Source organism: Pelodiscus sinensis, chromosome 1 (genome assembly GCF_052426305.1).
Source record: "Pelodiscus sinensis isolate ZL-2025 chromosome 1, ASM5242630v1, whole genome shotgun sequence".
Taxonomy (NCBI): Eukaryota; Metazoa; Chordata; order Testudines; family Trionychidae; genus Pelodiscus; species Pelodiscus sinensis.
The window spans coordinates 82,829,853-82,852,415 of record NC_143052.1 but is presented as its reverse complement, the minus strand read 5'-3'; the positions used below and the strand labels follow the sequence as shown (position 1 = coordinate 82,852,415).

The 22,563-nt window shown below is 43.1% G+C and overlaps 1 protein-coding gene across 9 annotated transcripts in view; it reads left to right on the top strand.

The window, feature by feature from the left end:
* NR2C1 (nuclear receptor subfamily 2 group C member 1) overlaps positions 1 to 22,563 on the top strand; it is a 114,054-nt gene that overhangs the window by 3,626 nt on the left and 87,865 nt on the right. For 4 of the 9 annotated variants that reach the window (XM_075933438.2, XM_075933445.2, XM_075933411.2 and 1 more), the window contains exons 2-3: positions 9,125 to 9,181; positions 20,164 to 20,239. In XM_075933438.2, the coding sequence (XP_075789553.1) occupies positions 20,186 to 20,239 (54 nt within the window). In that variant the 5' untranslated portion in view covers positions 9,125 to 9,181; positions 20,164 to 20,185. Of the gene's footprint in view, positions 1 to 7,482; positions 7,623 to 9,124; positions 9,182 to 20,163; positions 20,240 to 22,563 lie in introns of those variants that run through there. The other 5 variants (XM_075933450.2, XM_075933426.2, XM_006118303.4 and 2 more) reach the window with 4 other exon arrangements.

Below are 22,563 nucleotides of genomic sequence, written 5' to 3'. Positions count from 1 at the left end.
TGAACAAACAGACTCATGGATGGACAGACACACAAACTCTCAAATATATACTAGATTTGCCTATGGAAAACTATAAATGGTCATTGTTTCTTAGTCATGATATTCAGTATATAGTTTTAGATGTCTTCATTTAATCCTAGAAGTCTCTTCCATCATGTTTACAAAGCTGCCTCCCTTCACATGTAAACATGTAACACTGAAATTTTCAGCAGTTACACATTTACCTGAATAAATGCATTTTAACATCCCTATTCAGCATGTCCCCTTAGAGATATTGGGATCTTCCCCTCTCATTTGAGAACTGCAGAACTAAGCGTGTTGAAAACCCCTTTTAACAAGCATTGTTTGTGTATATACAGGAAAGTTATAAATTTAACTATATCCGTATAATTCTAGGAGTAAGTTATGTGCCTTTTAAAATCTCCATCATTTGATTATCATTACTCATAGTCATTTAAATATTGATTTCTTAACTGTTTTTTACTCTCAAATATAACTTGCTACACCAGTTTTAAAGTAGTGGCCTTGGCCAAAAACGGTATTTTTTATTATTTGTATTACCATATTGCCTTGTAGCCAATTTTTCTAGGCATTGTACAAACAGAACAAAAAGATGAATCATACCCAAGAGAGTTTATGGTCTAAGGCTTTGTGTACTACCAATTTGTTACCTAAGCTTATATCGACACTCAAAAGTTGACTTAATACAAATGAATGTATTCCACAGAGCAGGGGACACCACCTGTCTATGCATGGGAAAGTGGAACAGATCCCAGTGCATCTTGGATCCGTGCTAAATATTCCATCATGCATTGCTTTCTGTCTCAGCCTTACACTGGCTTCTGGCTTTCCTTTGTGCCATTTTTTCAATGGCCATTCTTTGCTGTGCACCCTGGCATCAGTATGAGAAGGGATGAATCCCACAGTTCTCACCTATGCTCTGAAAAGTGATGAGTGTGTGCATGGTAGTACAGTTCATGGTTAAGTTACTGACTGAAGAGTCAGGCAGGCAGACACTCAACATTCTGAATGATATGAATAACAGCAACTTTGCATTGCTTTAGGCATTCACAGAACAGCTGCATAAGGTAGACCAGGGCTACTCAACTTTGGAAGTCCCGGGGGGTCACAATGATACTCACAGCACATGACAAGGGTCACAATTTAAGTGTGGTTGCATATTCATGGAAATATATATGCAAATAGCTTCTTTCACTGTGATGGGCATGAATACCAAATTAAGGCAAGACTACACAACACAGGCCCCATTTAAGTCAGTTCTGCTGATATTAATAAAATACAATATTTACTAGATTTCCACCCATAGGTCAGCACTTTTAATGAGCAATCACAGTCCAGGAATTTTACTACAATACGTATCAGGCCATTATATTGACTATGTTTTTCTTTTAGCTCCCACCTGTGGGCTGCAAACAAACAGGCCACGGGCCACATGTGGCATGTTGAGTAGCCCTGTGGTAGACTGTCCCTTTTGGGCTAGGGAAACAAGCACTGATTGGTGGGATCACATTGTCATGCACATGTGAGATGAAGAGCAGTGACTACAGAACTTTCACATGTATAAAGCCACCTGGAACTGTGTGCTGAGCTGATCCCAGACTTGCGGCGCAAGGATACCACAATGAGCTGCCCTCTCAGTAGAGAAGCATGTAACAATTGCTGTCTGGAAGTTGGCAAATCAGTTTAGTTGCAAAACAGTTTGAAGAAGTGAAGTCGACCATTGAGGCTGCATTAATGCAAGTGTGCAGGACAATCAATTGCATCTTTAGGGAATGCGTGTGCAATAATGGGCGGCTTTGCAGAGAGAGTTTTTCCTAACTGCGAAAAGGTGATAGATGGCATTCCTATTTTAGCACCAAACCATCTTGCAACAGAGTACATCAATAGGAAGAGGTACTTCTCCATGGTACTGGAGGCACTTGTGGATCACCATGGGCGTTTCACAGACATCAACGTGTTCTAGAAAGGTACAGGACACACTCATCTTGAGGAATGCAAACCTGAACAGAAAGCTGCAAGCAGGGGCTTTCTTTTCAGGGCTTCTCATAGGCCAGATTTACTTTTCTGGAGTTCCACAGTTAGTGGATTTTATGGACCCCTTTAGTTTCTGGGATGAGGACAAAAATGAGGGCTTCAGTGTGTGGAACAGGGCTGCCAATGTGGGGGATAGGGATGGGGTGCAGGATCTGGGCGGGAAGTGGTCTGTTGAAGGGGTTGGAGGGTCTGGGTGGGCGATAGTATGCAGAAGTAGGCTGGGAGTAGGGTGTCTGGCCAGGGGGCGGGAGTAGGAGCAATGGTTTACGCAGAAGCAGGGTGGGGGTAGGTATATGACCGGGAGAGGGTGCGTGGTTGTGGGGCAGCAGGTGGCAGAGTGGCTAGAAAATGCGTGCCACTAGAGCCAGCCTGGCTGCCTGCCAGCAAAGCTCCAGTGGAGCCGCCTGTGTGCTCTGCCGGAGCGGGGAGGAGGCTGCAGTGCCGTGTGAGAAGAAATTGCAGTTAAAAATGGGACAGTCCCATATGGTCAATGTATGGATCCAGCGGGGAGGCTCACATTCCAGTGAAAATCAGCTTGCATGCCACTTACGGCATGTGTGATGTAGATTGTCCACCCTTGAAGTAGGAGAAACAAAAAACAGGGCTATGTAGCACTTTAAAGACTAACAAGATGGTTTATTAGGTGATGAGCTTTCATGGGCCAGACCCACTTCCTCAGATCAAATAGTGGAAGAAAATTGTCACAACCATATAGACCACAGGATACAATTAAAAAAATGAACACATATGAAAAGGACAAATCAAATTTCAGAACAGAAGGGCGATGGGGGGGAAGGTAAATTATAATAGATATTAGACAGGATCACAAAGAAAAAACAGTTTCTTGCCATTTCAACCAGAAAGGACATTGTCTCAACGACTTGATTACCTGCATCCTGCTTCAAAGACCTTTTAAGACTACACTTGAAAGAGAATCCTCTGAACTGTCATTCATGCTTAAATTCGACACTTTACACCTAAGCTTAAACAAAGACATTAATTATCTTACTCATTACGAAGATAGCTTCCCCAATTATCAGCTCTAATATCATTAGCTCACAGACATTTACCTCCCCCTCTACCCATCCTCCTCCTGTTCTGAAATTTGATTTGTCCTTTTCATATGTGTTCATTTTTTTAATTGTATCCTTTGGTATATATGGTTGTGACAATTTTCTTCCACTATTTGATCTGAGGAAGTGGGTCTGGCCCACGAAAGCTCATCACCTAATAAACCATCCCGTTAGTCTTTAAAGTGCTACATAGTCCTGTTTTTTGTTTGCTACACCAGACTAACATGTCTACATTTCTATCACTATTCTTGAAGTAGGGGTTAGGGAAGTGGGTATAGTGATCCTGGGAGACCTGGTTTTCCCCTTACAACCCTGGTTCATGAAACCTTGCATGGGATACATGGATGGCAGTAAGGGGTGGTTCAGAAACAGGCTGATTGGGTGCCAGATGACAGTTAAATGTGCCTTGAGCAGATTAAAGGCAATGACAGTGCACCTTTAGGGCAGGTTAGAGCTTAATGAGGATAATATTCTCATGGTGATAGCTGTGTGCTGCATTTTGCATAATCTTTGTGATGCTCAGGGGTGGAGTGCTGAGGCAAAGTGCTTGGCTGCTGAATTGGAGCACCCAGATTCCTCAGTGGCAATTGAAATCAGAGGGTGCCTTTGAGGAAGCACTTTAATAATGAACAGCAGCAATGTGTATCTGTCAGAGTTGCTTCCGTGGTGCATTCCTTTTTTCCCCCTAGGGGTTGACAGTTGGGCCTGCATATCCCACTAAGAACATTATTAATATGCCTATATATGTAATTGTAGTGGTTGCAGTGTGAATTTGTAAAACACAAAATAGATGATTTAACATTATAGAACTTTGCCTTTATTAGTCAAGAAAAAAGCAAACTGACAATTTACCAAAATACAGGTGCTTCCTGGGAAAAGGCAGATCCTTACAACTCTGTGTAAGTGCAGCTATCGTTGTGAAAATTGTCAGAATGGGTGGAGAGAAGGGGAAACTGAGGAATCTCTGAAAGTGGAAAGGCATGTACAGGCAGATTGGGGTGGGGGAGCATGGCAAAGAATTGTGAATATGCTGTTTGCACATGCTCACTTTGCAGCATTATTGAAGTCTTGAGCATCTCTGTTCCTCCATTACTTTTATCATATGCTTAGTGGTATCCCTAGTAGATGCTCGATTCTCTTTCTGGACTGCCTTTGGCTTCCCAGCACTCCTTTCATTCTTTTATCTTTAGTGGAGCACTGCAGTACTTTGTGGAACATGTCTGCTTTGTTTCCTCTTGGTCTCTTTCTTATATGATGGAGTCGGTCGGCAGATGTTCCTGAAGGCCATATCTGATGAAACACAGGGGACAATGAACAGAAGCAGGATTGTTAAAGTCAAGCACAGCGTTGAAGTATTTTACTTATATGTACTTTTTGCAACGTGCCAATCTCTTTCTTAGTGACCCTGCCAGGCACACATCTCTTCAAGCTACCAAACCATGGTGACTGTTGGTGGGGCCAGAGGAGGCTGCACATGGACAAAAGAACCTACAGAAGTAGGTTGCAGGGGATGGGGAGCAGCTTTAAAGGGCACTTATCTCACACTTTTCCACAGAGAGGAATCATACTAGCAGACATCTCATTGCTGGGGGTAAGCAGGGAAATCAAGGTACAAGTACTGCATGCTTGTGGCTTTTGCCCTGTTCTGTATGTGGCACATCTATGAGCCGCTTTGGTCCCTGGACAGGTGATTGCAGAATGGCACTGTACAGTGCCCAACAATGGAGAAAGTAACAGAGCTGCTCTGTCATAGAACTTGCAGCAGAGGATTAATGAGTATCTCCAGGAAACTTTCCTGGAGAGCTCTCTAGAGGCTTTTTGTGAGATCTCAATGTGCATCAACATCCTGTTCTGCCATACTGATTAGCTAAACAGGGAAATGTTCAGCTCACGGAAACATAGCCAGCCTCCTTCTTTTCTATGTCCTAAACCCACCTCCGGACTACACAAGCCACAGCCACTTACCATATGTCTTGTTTCCTACTTCCTGCTCCTCAGATATCAGCTACAGAGACTGGCTAAGCACCTTAGGGGTATGTCTAGACTACATGGCTCCGTCAACGGAGCCATGTAGATTTGTTTTTTTGGCAAAGGCAAATGAAGCCACGATGTAAATGATCGCGGCTTCATTTAAATTTACATGGCTGCCGCGCTGAGCCGACAAACAGCTGATCAGCTGTTTGTCCGCTCAGCGCACTAGTCTGGATGCTCCCCTGCCGACATCAAAGCCCTTTGTCGGCAGCCCCGTTATTCCTCGTGGGATGAGGTTTACCGGGGCTGCCGACAAAGGGCTTTGATGTCGGCAGGGGAGCGTCCAGACTAGCGCGCTGAGCGGACAAACAGCTGATCAGCTGTTTGTCGGCTCAGCGCAGCAGCCATGTAAATTTAAATGAAGCCGCGATCATTTACATTGCGGCTTCATTTGCCTTTGCCTACAACCCTAATCTACATGGCTCCATCGATGGAACCGTGTAGTCTAGACACAGCCTAGGAGTGGAGAACTGTTTCTAGCCATCTGTCCCCACTCTGGCAGGCCTGTCGATGGGGAGGAGGGGCAAAGAGAGGATTTGCCACAGGACCCTGTGTTTTATGGGGACCTGGGAATCCTGGAGCCCAGACCCTTTAAATTGTCACAAGAGCATGATACAATACACCTCTGTTGGCAGAGGAAGGGGCAGGCATCATGGCCCCACCCCTTCTGCCTGAGGTCCCATCCCTTCTGGGGGTGCTGAACCTCTCCCTCACCTTGCCCAGGAGGTTGCACAGGCTGTCAGCTGCCCTGTCCACTAGGCAACCCTTCTGGGAGCTCTACATCCTTGTCTAGCTCCACCTCTTCATCAATAACTTCATCCTCTGGGTTTGGTCTCTTTCTACTGCCTCCATGCCCTCTGAAATATCCATAAGGCTCTTGGCAGTGGAGGCGGGGTCACCACTGAGGATAGCGTCCAGCTTCTCATAGAAGTAGCAGATCATAGGTGCAGCATTGGAGCAACATTTGCATGCCTTAACTCTTTTATCTTCGATCAGTACTGCAGCATGTCTAGATCATAGCCTTATCGCACACTCCTTGAAAAATGCTGTGTCCATAAGTATCCCAATTTCTCCAGGTCAAGTGCAGCTTGGACTGCACAGATGTCTCCTCCCATATACTGATCAGATCCAACAGCTCAACAGTGGTTCAAGCAGTAGAGCATTTGATAGCCAGTCATGGTCACCTAGGCAGATGTGATGAGGCCTCTTCACACCAAGCCAGCAAACAGAAAATGGAATTTAAAATTTCCAGGGCTTTCAAGGGGGAGTGGTGGACTGTTGTTTACATGGCTGCTGGGCAGCAGAGTTCATACTACTAACGAGCAGTCAAGACAGGCATTGTAGGACACTTCCTGGAGGTCAAGGAAAGCAGGCATTTGCTGTCTGTCAATAAAAAAGGATAGGGAAAATAGTTTCTCATAGGGATGGACCTTGTTAGGGAGAAGGGGAGACTACCCCAGGCAGACCCTAGCTGATTCCTGATCAGTCACACATGTTTGTTCTTGTGTGTCCCTACGCTCCCTATCCCCATTTGATGCAGGAGCCCCACCCCAGCTCAGTGCTGTCACTTCACTAATTCGTGAGCCCACACCCCAGTCTCCTCAGGTCTTCTGAACCCCAGTCTGTGACTATCCAGCAGGCACATGTACTCCATTCTGCCGTCTAACCTAGCTCTATGGCAAAGCCACTTTGAGTAATGCAGCCGGCTGCTAGCTGTTACTGCCAGTCAACCAGCTGTTCTGGCACTATAATGTCTTCTGGAGGTTAGAAGGTGGAATTCAGTATTCTGTGTTGGATGTGAATTCTCCACCTGTGCAATGGTGCTGAATTCCCCCAGGAATAGGTGCACCAAATGGCCTAATTTGTGAATATTTTTGTAGGCATCTCTGCAAATGAGTTTTGAGATGCGATTGGAAGGGCAATAATAAATGGTTCTGGAACAAGAAACAATCAGTGATCACTCTAATATTTTTTTATTAATATAGAAAACAAAAGATGTATTAAGTATGCTCCTCAGGGTAGGAATTATGCCTTAGAAAACACGCAACATGTTATGTGCATGGCTGGAATATATTAATAGGATTAAGAATATTACTGAAACCAAGGAAGTTCAGAGTTAAGCTGAAGTAAATTTAAGGAGTACATTCAAATATTTAAGCCCAGCTTTTAAATGTATAAACATTCATATTTTGTGGATATTTCCCTTCAAAACCCACTAAAGTAATTATTAAAAACACTTTCGTATCAGGAAATTAAAGTAACTAGTGCTTACTTTCATTTTGTGAGAATTTAAAATACTGTTTTCTGACTCATCTGCTTACAGGTGCAGTAGCAAAAAAATACATTCTTTGAGTGAGATGGAAGGTGCATAAGGGACAAAAAAATGGAATTATCTAGAACTCTGAGCAAAAGGTCATAGTGTAGTGAAAACTCTTCAGGAGAAAGGTAGAAAAATACATTCATGTGAGTTTCCTTGGCTTGATTAGAAAGATGTGGGTGTCTACTGTATTTGCATGAGTCATTAGATTAGCAACAAAACAGAATATCACGGTTTATATAAAGAGAAAAAATGTATGAGATTATATAAAATTGCCTTATTTAAATAAGGAATGAAAAAATGGATCATCATACACTTGGTAGGGCAGCAAAGCTTTGCTGTTGAAAAGCATTTGTTCTCAGAAGCCTTAGTGCATGTAGCATCACAGAGCTGTGCTGGCTGGTTACTGCTTTCTTTGGCATTATAATTCATGTGTTCATGGGAAAACTTTGCATGAGTTCAATAGCTGGTGGGCTTCCAAGCTGGAAGAGAGCAATCTTCTGTTAAGTTGTATTGATCCAATATTCTCCTAATGCCCAGACTAGTATGTTATTTTTTGCATCAGTAGAGCAATTAGTCCAGGCCTGGGCAAAATGCGGCCCACTAAGCCACCAGATCTGGCCTGCAGAGGCAGTGGGGAGCCTCAGGCGGCCATGCAGAAACATGGCTGCAGGGCTCCATTTCTGTTTTTAAACTGGAGAGAAGAGAAGAAGTTTTAGGAGCTGCCCCGCCCCCAGCACATTTCCATTGGCCAGTTTCTGGCAGAAATCAGCCAGTGGGACCTGCTTGTTAGAATAACAGGCAGCTAAGGAGAATCATGCCCCCTCTCCTGGGCTTAATTATTCATGAAGCACATGACCAGGCTGGGAAACATTTTAAGCTCTGCAGGTAGGCAGGCTAGTTTGGCAACTGGCAAGTAAGTCTCTTGACCACAGCTTGTTTCTGGCACCCCAGCCCTTTCCTGCCCCAACTCTCTGCTGCCCCTCCTCCCCCCTCAACATACCCAAACCCTCTGTCCCCCTCTTACAGCCATACCCCCTCCCAGATCTGGCACCCCAATCTCCTGGCCCAGATCACAATCCCTTCCTAACCTAGGTCACATCCCGAACCGCTGCACTCCGGTCCCCTGCCCTAGGTCACAACCGCCTACTTCATCCCAGCTCCCTCCCAGACTCCAGTCTCCCTCCTGTACCCCAGTCCCTTACCCCAAGCTCCCTTCTGCATCCAGCTTCTATCCCAGACCCTGTATCTCCTCCATTTATATCATGGAACAGTCCGGCCCTCATTCACTTTCCAAAATCTTGGTGTGGCCCTCCCATCAAAAATTATTGCCCACCCCAGAACTATTCCAGCAGTACATGTGACGAAAGTAGAATGCTTCAGAGTAGCCTTTCCTCTCTCCTGTGAAATGTAACATTCGATGTTTTGGGAACAGCATTTCCCTTTTTGAGAGAGAAGTTTTTAATACAAATGCATAATGCTTTCACGTTGAATAACTCAGTATTTTTTTCATTAAAAAAAAATCAGCATTTTTGCCAGTCTAATGGATAATAGTTTAAAAATGCAAAATTATTATGATAAATATGTAAACCTGTACAATAACACCTACAAAACTGAAATGGTGTTTCTTTTGTTTAATTCATCACAGGAGTCTTTACAGAGTGATTATGCATACGAAGTGTGAAGTGTAATCTAGGAACCATAGGTAAGTTACAGGTGAACTACAACTTTGTACTTATATATGTCTCAACATTTTCTTCTTCATTTATTTTTCAGTATTTAGTTCAGGGTCCCATATTTACTGCCAGTAACATCTGGTAGCTGCTGAATTGTCTGAAATATTGTTTACTACAAGACTTAAGGGCAGGGGACTGATGGTGTGGAGGATGCAGGACTCAGGTTTTAGGATGTGAAAGTGTAGCCATTTACACAGTTAATCAGTAAGCGTAGACTCATCTATTAACCTTGACAGTTACATGCAGCTCTCCCCCCTACCCCCTCCTCAGTGCTGCCTCTGTATCAGCGGTTATACAGTTACATAATTAAACAAATTTTAACATTCCTAGTCAGGGCACGGCCTTAGAGATGTGGGGGAGCTCAGGGCAGGAGGCCTGGGGCATGGGGGAATGAGGAGGGGCTCAGGGAAGGGAATGAGGCTCTCTCGCTCCCCCGGCACCTCCCAGGACAGGGGGCATCTCCCTAGCCCCTTCTGGGGTGCGGGTGAGGCTCTCTTCCTCTGCCCCAGCCCCTCCCAAATTTGGTGGCTGTAGTAGTCTCAGGCTGTGGGTGGCCTCGCTGCCTCCTCACAACCAGTCTCAGGGCCCCATCGCAGGGTTAGGGAGGGGTGAACAAACAAAGTCACAGTTTATAAGCCCGGGCCCTAGTTCAGGGCGGGGCTGCAGGCAAGCAGTTTATGATCCAGGCCGTTGGGTCAGGGCGGGGCAAGCAAACAAACAATAAGTCATCCCAAAGGGTCCAAGGGCTCAGGCCTGTCTGCAGGCTGAGCTAGGGGTCGGGTGTCCTTGCTGGCAGAGAGCCAATAGGTGCAGGTGGTATCTCCCTTCAGGGGGAACCTGCCACCCGAGAGAAAAGTGTGGCGGGGGAGGACATAGGCTTAACCGCTCCACTGTGTCCCAGCCCAGGGCGCTATCAGTGGCAGCGCTAGCTGCCTCCGGGGTCAGTGAGGCTCTTTGCCTCAACACGCTGGTCCGATCAGTGGGCTAGCGGGGGTCCAGACCACAATCTGCAGCCCAGCTGACCTCCATGTCCTCGGCCAGTCCTAGGTCGGCTCCCCCTGGGCTACTTTCCAGACCCCATGCGGTCCTACCTTGCTCCAGCTCTGGCCAACAGGCTCTGTGGGGGTCGAAGGAGCTGGCATGGTGTCCGTATATTCCTCCTGGGGGGGTTCAAGCAGAGGCCCACGGGGCCCAGTCTAGGTCCTGGGAGTCTAAGGTAGGCCTCAGGCCTTAGCAGGGGTCTCTGCAGCCTCCTGTGGTCACTGGGCTCCATCAGTGGTCGCAGAAGCCTGGGGAAGTCCTCAGGGTATGGCAGTGGTCCTTGTGGCCCAACCCAGTCATCCTGGGGGTTGGCGGGGCATGGTTCTCCTTTACCTCTGGAGCTGCCGCCCAGCCTCCTTCAACTGAGCTGGGAGCTCCCTCTCTTATGCTTGCAGTCCCGTCCTTCTGCTTCCTGTGGGCAGAGCCTGGATACTCTGGCACTGCCCACCAAGGGGTCTTTAAGAGAAGTTCTCCTTGTGGGTCATCAGGAGGCGATACTGCCTCACTACAGTGGCCCTATCTCTTCTGGTTTAGGAGGAGTTCTTGAACAAACAGACTCACGGACAGACACACAGAAAAACAGATGCATTCTAATATATATACAAGCTGCTTTTTTTGTAAGAAAAAAGGTACCGGTACTCCAAGCTCAAAGTTGTTGAGCCAAAAAAAGAAGGGAAAACTTGTTGAGAAGAGAGCGGGGAGGGATGAAATGCAGTTGCGTCCCCTTTAAGAGTTGCACTGTGTCCCCCGAGCGGGCTTCCATCAGGAGCCAAGCCACCCCAGGAAATAGGTGCCGATACACCAGAGGGGAATCCCATTAAATTAAAATATGATGGGAAAATAGGTGCCAATACGCCATTCCGGGGCGTACTGTCACAAAAAAAAGGAGAGAGAGAGAGTGAGAGTGTGTACAATATATGAATTATATAATATAGGTATGTATCCCACAGTGTAGTACTGTGAGAAGGCAAAGCTGATTGCTGTACATTTTGGGAATCCCTCTGAGTTCTTCCACCACCTCCTCAGCTGCTGGTAATGGCAATAGCTCTCGGAACACTAGGTGCTTGAAGTATGTCAAAACAATTCAGCAGTCTCTTCCCCTCCTTCTCTGCAACAGCAATATGTCGGCCACTGCATTCCTAGTACAGGGTAGGGATGTTAAGTGAATTTGCTTACTCGAGTAGTCGATGGAATTTCCATCAACTACTCGACTAGTTGTTAAGGAAAGGCCGTTACAGTACTCACTTGCAGGTCTCAGCACAGCCCTACCCGCTCTGCGCACTCAAAGGGACAGAGAGGAGTAGGCGTGTAAAGATGCTGGCTCAGTCGCTGGTCTCCTGCCCGGTCTCAGGACAACTGCCCTGCTACCACACTGCATTCTGAAAGAGACAGATCAGCAGCAGCCATCCTGTGGGTCTCTCTCAGCACAAGCTCCCCACCCCCGTTGCCACTCTGCATTTTTAAAGGGACAGAGCAGTGGCAGCTGCTTTAAGGGACCTGCTGCTGCTGCTCTGTCCCTTTCAAAATGCAGAATGGGGGGGAGTTGTCCTGAGAACCGGTGGGGGACCAGAGATTGAGTCATCGTCTTTGTGTGCTGGCTCCTCCCTGTCTCTTCAGGAGTGCAAAGTGGAGGGGGAGAGGTGATCAAGTAGTCGATAGTGCTACCCAATAAGCTCCCGCTTATTGGGTAGTCGACTACTCGTTCACATCCCTAGTGCAGGGCAGAACAGGAGCAATCCAATTATTTGCTTTTTTTCCCCCAAACAAAGGAGTAAAAAACTCCACCCTTCTGATTGACATAAGTTTCAGAGACAGACACTGCAGTGTGTGGACAGTGCTATGTGTTGGTGGAAGATGCTCTCTTGCCAAGATAGCTACCTCCACTGCTGGGGGGTGGTTTAATTATACCAATGGAAGAGCTCTCTCCCATCAGCATACAGCAGTTCCACAGAAGACTTTATAGCAGTGCAGCATAAGATCTGCAATGTTAGATATAGCTACAATGTTACTGCTTGCAATCAGTAAAGTTAAACACATATAAATCTTTGTTTTATTTGAGACATAACAGGTGGGTGAAGGAGGACTGGATTTAAATGCTACTACTAATCTTTAGTTTAAAATAAAATCTCAAATCTTCACATTTTTAAGAATAGAATTGTATGTTTAACTCTGACTTTACTGACTTTCGAGCCTTAAAATTTTTGGGAATATTTTTGAGTTAATTTAAAATGTATTATTTGATCACAATAATAACAAGATATGCATAGCACCCTTTGATGCACTTCTGTTGACTGTTCAGAAGAAGTTGCTGAAATTAACTTGGAAATAAGAATAAAGCAAGGCCAGTGTGTTTTTTAAAATGTTTTCTTTGATGCATAAAGATGGCTTTCGGGAGTGGGACTTGTTTTATTTCTAAAAAATTCAGCATGTTTATTACATTAGAAGTAAAGATCTCTGCTTTGTTTTTTTCTGATTGGCAGAATAATTCAGTAGAGTTAAGGCATTTTCAAAGAAAGTTTACACTTAAGCAGCTGAGTCCTTGTCTACACAAATTGCTGGTTTATGTTAAATTAGTATAAATATCACACATTTAGTGAAGTAAGTATAACTTTGTAGACATGCCTAACTAAAATCAGATTAAAAATGATTTGTTAAACCAGTGCAAACCACTGTCTGAGAGCAGTTTAGTTTTGTGTAAAGGTTTGTTGACACACAGACATTTAACAAGATGTCTCATGTTGTGTTAGTTTAGTTTAGTTAGTGCAATTCTGTATATAGAAAAGGACTTGCAAATGCAAACTAAACCAATTTAAACCAGTTTTCAACTAATGGCTGCACAAGGTTCTAGAAAGACTGTTTGACTTCCATCACCTATTTAAATCAGAAAACTGGGAGCACAGATTTTTGCTCAACATTTCATGTCTTCACTCGTTCAGTTGAGGGAAAATAAAGCTTTCATCTTATTTTGTGATTCACTTATGAGAACAAAAAATAAGGATCAGCATGATCTGATACCCATATTTTTAAAATTATTTTCTAAATAAGTATATATAAAACTTTTTGAAGAAAGGGAAAACTTTTCAGGTGTTTTTTATAAATCTAAAAATAGCATAAAAAGAGAAGAAAGGCACGAACAAGCTTTTTTCTCTAGTTCTTATAAATAATATCAATACACTAACAAGGAAATGAACAAAAAGCAGTTTATTATAATTTCTCAGAAAAATGACTGGGATAGCAGATGTTAATAAATGCAACATCTGAAGAGAGGCAGCTAGCTGCTGCATTCTAAAACATTTATGAAAATGCTGTTGTAGTCATTCATTATAAAACAGTTTTTGTACCATTGTAATTTTCTTCAACAACTGATACTGATTTTAATGTATCTGCAGAACAAAATCACTAATTTTGTTATTGTATTGTTTTAACAATTATTTTAACAGTAAATTATCTCAATGTATAATATATAGATAGAAAGTTTTAAATTGTCAGACTTTGATAATCTTAAAAGCAAAAAATTGCATCTTGTTATTGATTCTTCAGAGCTATTTGCAATAGCCTTTTCACGTAACACTTGCTTTCACACAGAAACTATGGTTTCTTTAAGTGCTTGTCCACATGTATTTCACTCTTCATATGCTTATTTGTATTTTTTTTGGCCAGCAGAGTCTGTTAAAGCCTCCCCTACAGCCTGAGCATTGAACTTAAACACTAAGTCTCTCAGTATCTGTGTCATTAGTACCAACTATTCCAATACTGATGTTTTCTTGTCATCTGCCGACTTTCATGCTAACAGCCTTTTTGACACTGAAAAATCTCACTGCACTTGCATTATCGAGGTCACCATTATCAGTGGTAAAGATTCCCCTTTCCTTACTGACAACTATTCCCATTTCTGTTCTGAGCTCATCACCTGGTAAGGGTCACATTGGCACTCTAGCAAGGTCTTCTTTTCCGTTAGAGCAGGGGAGGGGAACCTTTTTTGGGTCAGGGGCTGCTGACCCACAGAAAAATCAGTTGGGAGCCATGCACATGTGAGAAGCAAAACAAAAACACCTCATTGATGTGGCTTACTGACTTAGAAGCAGAAAGACATTCTCCTTGCACACTAGAGCCTAGGAGGACTCAGGCTGGTAGATTTTGTGTGCTCCAATCCTAAGGGAGAGATGTTGTGGGGAGCCCTGAGCCTTAGGGGCCAGATCCAGGCAAGCCAAAGCCTGCATCTGACCCCCAGGCCTTAGGTTCTCCACCCGTGTTAAAGGAATATTCTTACTTATCAAAGGGCTCATAATAACAGGGAGCTATCACCTGCTTATTCCCCAGGGTCAAGGTTGATAGATTCCTAGCATTTCATTTGGTTCAACCATTGATCCTTCTAGCTAAGCATTCACACGAACGATACACTGAAGAAGAGGATTTGCAAGCTGAGGTGCACAACATTTCAGCTCCTATCTCTTCATTGCTTGATGAGGCTGTGGTATTGTCCTCCATTAACATGGAGCCTGATGACTACAAAAAAACAAGAACTGCTATTTCATATGGTAAACTCTCTTTTTATGTACAAAAGCTTCAGAGGAGTAGCCAAGTTAGTCTGTAACAGGAAAAACTTAAAAAACAACAAAACAAATAGCTTCTAATACCCCAGTCATCTAAAGAAGTGGGTTTTGCCCATGAAAGTTCATGATACCATCTACATGTTTTGTTATCTTTAAGGTGCTACTAGACTATTTGTTGTTTTTTTAAGTTTTTTCTCTTTATGTAGTGTGTTGTGAAAGTTAATTGTAACCAAATTCTGATGCCACATTATTTTGACATTTTTGATGAAACATTTTATTACTATAAATGATGAAACATTTTATTACTATAGTCTTTCTGAAACATAATTAGACTTTTTGCAATCTGTAAAAGTTAAACTCTTTTGTACATCAATAAAATTTAATATTAATACATGAATCAGTTTTTATCCAGAGGTGAGCATGTGGTAAGCTCCTTGAGTAGAAATGGTTGATACAATTGCAATGAACGCACTTTGTTTCCATTTAGATGCACTACTTTTGATGAAGCAAACCTGAGACATTAGGTGTCACAATCTTTTGACTGTGATGTGCTGAATTTAGAATGTGTTAGGATCAAAATGATGTCATTTTAATATAATTTTTATATCAGTCATTACTCACAGTATTCAGTTTTTGCATCAGAATAGACCAGCACTACAGACCAAAACATCAAAAGGTTTAGAACAGTGTTTCTCGAAGTGGTCCGCAGACCCACTCTGAGAAAGCTGTTACCAGGCCGCTCAGGTTTGTTTACTTACAGGCTATGTAGTCAGAGAACCTCTTGGCTCCTTGGCTGCGGTTCGCTGTTTGCAGCCAACAGGAGTCACGGGAAGCAGTGAGACCCAAGCCACTGCTTCTCATGGCTCCCCTGGGCTGCAAACTACAAACTGCAGCCAATGGAAACCGTGAGGCCCTGTGGCTGCGGAGCCGTTAATTGAACCACCTGGAGTGTCCTGGTAGCAGTTTTCTCAGGGTAGGTCCGCAGACCACTTTGAGAAACCCTGGTTTAGAAGAAAGGTATAAAATGAAGAAATATAGAGCAACTATAGGTGTGGTTAGTAAGTATGACTGACGTTATGATTATCCTGAAGGCTTTTTTCAAGAATGTAGTCAAGAGTCTTTCTGTGACCTTGCCCTGTTCAAGATTTCTTTAGGAATGCAGAAGATGTGATAGGTGGTAATCATGAAATAGAAAATATTGATTACTAAATAAAAAGGGCAACTTTCAGAAAAATGTATTCTGTACATAATTTTACTAAGGTAGTTATTGAATAGTTCAGGCAATTTTTACCCATTAATGTGAACTTTTCAAGTATTTTGTTTTTTAAACTAGGAACTCAGTGGAATAAAACTAGAATTTAAAATTATGTGCAGTCTCTTGTTTACGTAAACTGTGCCTGCTTGATAATATCTGTGTATTAGCTATAGTACGCTAAAATCTTTTCATCTATTTAAAATGAAACAGCTAGTTTGAAAATCATATTTATTTTAAAATATTGTGCATTTGTCCAAATAAAACCTGAGAGAGTGGATTTCATTGTATTTTCTCTACGTATCTGACAGCAATTTGTGTAAAGTAAGTTTCACATTTTCCCCTGCAAAGTCAGTATTTTCCTTGCAGACACCCTAAGCCATCAAGAAAAAAAAAGGAAATAACCCCTTTTTTAAAGAATATTTTTTTAAAAAAGCAAGGAAACCTGTATAACAGTACATTATGGAAGCTTGAATTTTTTATAATATTCAATTATTTTAAAAATGTAATTGTACTGTTATATCTTCAGATATAATTTTGTTTCTGTCCTTTTGAAGATTTTCCTTTTGTGCTTCAGGTCCAATCTCATGCCATTTATTTGAGGACAAAAACGTCACTTTAAAATTAAAATTTTAGGCAAGTTTTTTTCCTTTTTGTAATAATACTTTGTTCCTTGTGTACATACAGTTTCTATCAGGAAGGATCCAAAAAGATATATAGATTATGGGTGTGGTTTGGGCATCAGAGCCTAGGTATGTAAGTGACTAGTCAAGTCACTTAAAAGCCGGTTCCCCCCCAGCACCGTCTCTGCAGCAGGGAGGGACAGGAGAGACAGAGGTAGAAATGGCAGAGCGTGGATTGAAGCAGAGGGGCAGTGGGGAACCCCTGTGAGTGGGGACCGCCTTATGCGCCTCTGCCTTTGGCTCCTGTACATTTCAAAGGGAGAGGTGCATCAGTCGGGACCACATGTGAGAAGGGACTGTTTCGGTCCCTGCTTGTGTGGGTTCCCCGCTGCGCCTCTTCCTTCCAGGCAGCTCTTGTCCATTTCAAAAGGAAAGACGCAGTGGTATAGCAAGTGCCCCCCTTATCAACTAATTGAGTAGTGGATGGAAATTCTGTTTACTACTCAATTCACCGATTAATTGAAATTTAATGTCTATATTCTCAGGACACAACACTATTAAATTATATTTAAAATTATGAGAATGTTAAGTCTTATCTGAAAGATTGCATTTTCTGCTGAGTTTGGTTTCCTAATCTCAATCTGGTATATTGGTTTTCAATGGGGCAGCCCACATAATGCTTTATTAGAAAGATTAAATTAGTTAACACAGAAAAAAGGCAATGTTTATGTTAGCCTAACTTGGAAAACATTGGATTTTTTTTAAATTGAGTGATTATCTCTGATCCAGTTTCACTATATATAAAAATGTGGATAACAGTAATCCTAGATAAGGATGTTAAGAACTAGTCAATCGACTAGTCGATTCCCCTCCCTCCCTTGCTGCCTCTATCAGATAGAGGCAGCAAAGGGAGGGGAAGACGAGGTACTTCAAAGCGGCAGCGCTGCACAGCTGAGCTCGGGATCACCTGTGTGGCACTGCTCCTTTGAAACGTCACCTCGGCGTTTCAAAGCGGCAGTGCCATACAGAACCTGGGTTCAGCTGGAGACTCCCCCGGCAGATCCCGGGCTTCGCTCGGCATTTCAGTGGAACTCAGGATCAACTGGGCAGTCCCCAACTGACCACGGTTCTGGGGAAATGCTGCATGGAGCCCACGGTCAGCCGGGCAGACCCCAGCTGATCCTAGGTTCTGCTGAAATGCTGTATGAAGCCTGGGATCACCTGGGGAGTCCCCAGCTGACCGCAGACTCCACATGGCATTTCAAATTGGCAGCACAGCATGGAGCCTTTGGTCCCCCACTGAGGCCACTTTCGCTGTGAAATGTACAAGAGCCCCCACTGAGGACTCTTGTACATTTCAAAGCTGGCCCACATGTAGCTCAGAGTCAGCGGGACTTCCCACTGGCCCCCGGCTGCAGTCGGAGTTCCTCATTCCTCCTTTGAAATGTACAAGAGCCCCAGCATGGGCTCTTGTACATTTCAAAGGAAGAATGCGGAAGTGCCTATCGAGTAGTCGATGGAAATTCCATTGACTACTCGACTAGTAATTTAACCACTAGTTAAATCCATAACCCTAGAAAGGTATTGAGACAAGCTATCAATGTTTAGAAAGTGAGATTATTTTTTTAAATACATACCTGAAGAAATTTGGATTTGTCTTCACTGTTCCCTCCTCTGTACTTAGTTTTCTGGTGGTTTAGAAATGCTCTGCAAAATAAAAACATGTTTTAATTTTCTCTCTGTCAGCAGGGCTAGATATGCTACAGTTTGCACTGCTGAGGGTTGAGATTCTCTCACTAGTCAAAAAGGAACAGTCTGTTTAACTTCAGGAACAGGGATGGCTCCAAAATGAGTCTTTGGCTAGCAGTTTGGATGTAATACAATGTCTTTGGGACTGGGGATGTGACAGGGTCAGATTGCAGCAAGGATTTAGGAGAAGTGAGAAGAAATAATCTGTGTATCTTAAGTTTAGTCTGCACACAGTTTTTGTACTGGTGTAATTATTTGGTAAGGAGTGTGATTTATCTATTTAAACCAGAGCAGGTAAACCAATACAATTCTTTGTATGAATATAGTTATACAAAAATGTAAAAGTATCTTATACCATTGGTTCTCAACCAGTGGTATGTATACCTATGGGGTTTAGGAATGTGAACATGTCTCCGAGTATATGGTTAACTGATGATCCTGGGCTCATGAGTTAACACTCACAATTATGAGTTAACCCTCACGCAGCCTCCCTTCCCTCCGCTGCACGGGAGAGAGCTGGCTTTTAAGCCGACACATACCTGCTCCTGCGGAGCCACCTACTCCTCCCTCCATGCTGCTCCCTCTGAAACAGAGGCAGCAGCGTGGTGGGGGGAAGAGGGAAGCTGGCTTTTAAACTGGGTCCCTGTACGTACTGGCTCCTGCCAATCTAACTGCCCCCCACTTGCGCTACTGCCTCTGTATGCAGAGGGAGGGGGGGCATGTGAGCACCAACTCCCATGGAGCCACCTGTCCCCCTCTCCCCCGCCCCCGCACTGCTGCCTCTGATACAGAGGCAACAGTGCAGCGTGGAGGATCTCAGGCAGAAGCCTGATTTTGGCACCAGCTCCATCCTGGCCTCCCCTCATATAAATGTGTAACTGCTGAAAATTTTCAACAGTTACACGTTTCCAAAAATAAATACATTTTAACATCCCTAGTAGGGATACCCAGAGGTCTTTCATGGTGTGAATCAGTTAATCTAGATAGGAAGCAACTATGCACCGTTCTAACTTATTGAGTAATGTAATGATGTAGATAGGTGCCCAAGCCTCTCTTACATGTGAACATTTAATATTACATAACAGTGATTTAATATATACGCTGTGTAATGATGACTTCTTTGTACGCTTCACACAGATGAGGTGAACAGACATGAAACTCAACCAAATTTCAGTTTTTTAGGCACACTCTGGCCACTAAAGTATATGATATTGGCATCATCTTATTCCACAGATCTATTTTCACCTAAGAAGTGTCTTATTTTAATGACAAATATTTAATTATATACTCCTATTAGAGCTGCTAAACCAATACAGCTTCTGGAGAGCAAGCTGTATACGTTGACTGGTACAGCAATAGAAACATTAGCAAAGTTCTGACTGAATAAGCTTTTAATTAGACCTTCAGTGGATCAGAATTTATGCTAGTGATTTAAAAGCCAGAGGTAACACATTCCTACTTTGAAATCTTTCAGTGAGCTGTTGCTCTTCTATAACAAAAAACAAAAGTAATCTAAGAAACATCAGAATTATAAGGAAGCCTTTGAAACACAAACATGGAACTATATGATGCCATTTCTACAGCAACGTTCAAAGCATAGACTCATTTTAAATTGGTTGCTGGGCTCACTTCAGCAACTGTAGCTATAATTGATTTATGTAAGCTATATTTGCCCCCAGATATTTTCATCTTTAAGGTTATAGATTTTAAGAATCTTCTTCTTTCTTTGACAGGAAATTTTGGTGATTAAAGATCATGGCAACCATAGAGGAACTGGCCCATCAAATTATTGAACAACAAATGGGAGAGGTACATATATATTTTAGTCCTGTTTGACATAAGTTGGACAATAAAGCATAACACTGACATGTAAATATCAAAGCCACAAGAGAGAATGGTCTCTAATGGACCCAAAACTCCAGAAGACCCTCCCATAGAAGATTAGCAAGAACCCCGTTCTTGTATCTTCACGTCGTAATGCAAAACTTGTATCTTTGTCAAAATATTTCCCAAAGAAACTGAGCTAGAAAAAATGTAGCAATATTTCCAAACGTAGAAATCATTGACTAAATCGGTGGTTCTGCAACTATGGGCTACTGGCTATCTTCATAGAGCTGTTTAGACATATGGTGTAGGCTTTTCTAGCTGCAAACTTGCATTAAGATAGTTTGAAATGCACTTGTATAAGCAGTTGTTTTAATTGCTGTACCAGTGGTACACAATTTGAAAAGTGCAAGGATGCTTAGATGAGCCAAAGAGAACAGAGAATGTATTCTTCTTGCTGGGAAGTTCTTGCTGTCGTCTTTAGTATGCATATAGTGCCAAGATATTGCAGTAATCATGCTTTTAGAAATTCATGACTAGATAGTAAAAATAAGTGTACCGAGAATGTTTGTATATTTACAATATACAACCCTTATGAATTCATTGCTATATATCCTGTTCAACATCTATACAAATGTGTTTATAAGAAAAGATAAAAAATTTGTCTGTTTACTTGAAATGTCTGCTCTTGGTTAATTTAGATTTTTCTTACTCTACAGACAAGTGAAGTATTCCAGGTGATTTCAAGCTCAATTCAAAAAAGATGTAAATTGAGTTTAATAGAAGGCTTTCCCTCTTGGATTGTTTTTTTATATATGTTCTTACACTACCCTCATCATTGTAGTATCTAAGGGTATGTCTACACTACCACCCTAGATCGAACTAGGGTGGTAATGTAGGCAACCGGAGTTGCAAATGAAGCCCGGGATTTGAATTTCCCAGGCTTCATTTGCATATAGCCGGGCGCCGCCATTTTTAAATGTCTGCTAGTGCGGACTCCGTGCCGCGCGGCTACACGCGGCATGGACTAGGTAGTTCGGACTAGGCTTCCTATTCCGAACTACCGTTACTCCTCGTGCGAACTACCTAGTCCGTGCCGCGTGTAGCCGCGCGGCACGGAGTCCGCACTAGCGGACATGTAAAAATGGCGGCGCCCGGCTATATGCAAATGAAGCCCGGGAAATTCAAATCCCGGGCTTCATTTGCAACTCCGGTTGCCTACATTACCACCCTAGTTCGAACTAGGGTGGTAGTGTAGACATACCCTAAGTACCTTCCATGGTGCATTAAGTGGCATGACCAACATCTGTCATGTGTGGTTTATCTTTCTGTTATCCTCTTCCCAGAAGGATAAATATGTATGCAGAGTATTGTGTGTGTTTGTATAGTTTCATTACAGGAGGATTTTGAAGGGGGTTGGCTTATTTTTGTTTGGAGGTACACCCTGGTTAAATGCTTATATTAGAAAAGGCAGGTTGAAGAAGTACCTTGCCCTTTGACCTTAGCAACTGTGGGAGTTTGTTTCATAGTCTTGGGCCAGGCCTGACAGGCTTTATCCTTATGTTAGCAAGTTCCATTGTGTCTGAGGTTTGGAGATGTCCATCAATTTCAGTCTTCATCCAGGAGCTTTGGTAAATCTTTTAGTATCCTGGCACCAGACTATTGAGTGCCATGGACTTAAGTATTGGGACTTCGAGTTTGACTCCAGAATTTAGTCAGTCTGTGAAATTTTTTTTTTAAAATCTCAGATCACCGAGATACCCTTTTCATAGTATCACTAAAATTTATATCCAATCTGAAAACAGCAACAAAAGCCAAACTGTCAACTGGCGGGAAGGGAGAGCAAGCCAGCCAAGCAGCTTGTCTCCCTTTTCTTCTTCTGTGGAGAGGCCACTTTAATTAGAAATAGAAGTTTTATCTGGTGTTGCCCGGGTCCTTAACTGAAATAAATTTTGTTTTTCTTCATCAAATCATTGCTCTGGGTTGAGGCTGGGGATGAGGAGTTCAGTATGCAAGCTGCCCCAGGGAGAGAGGACAACCCCAGCCACCTCTCTCACCACAGCAGTTTGGGGCCAGGTGAGAAGCGCTTGTCCATGATTGCTGCAGCAGGCACAGCCGGGGGAAGGGTACATTGACCCCCAACTGGGGGACAGATAGGCAGACAGACAGACAAACTCTCTGAAATATATAGTAGAATAGCTGTCCCTCTCTCTACCTCTGCTGGCCTAATTGGGTTATAGCTGTTGCAGTCCCTATCTCTGCCCTTTGCTGCCTCCCCCCCTCGTGGTCATTCTGCAGTATAACTGTCC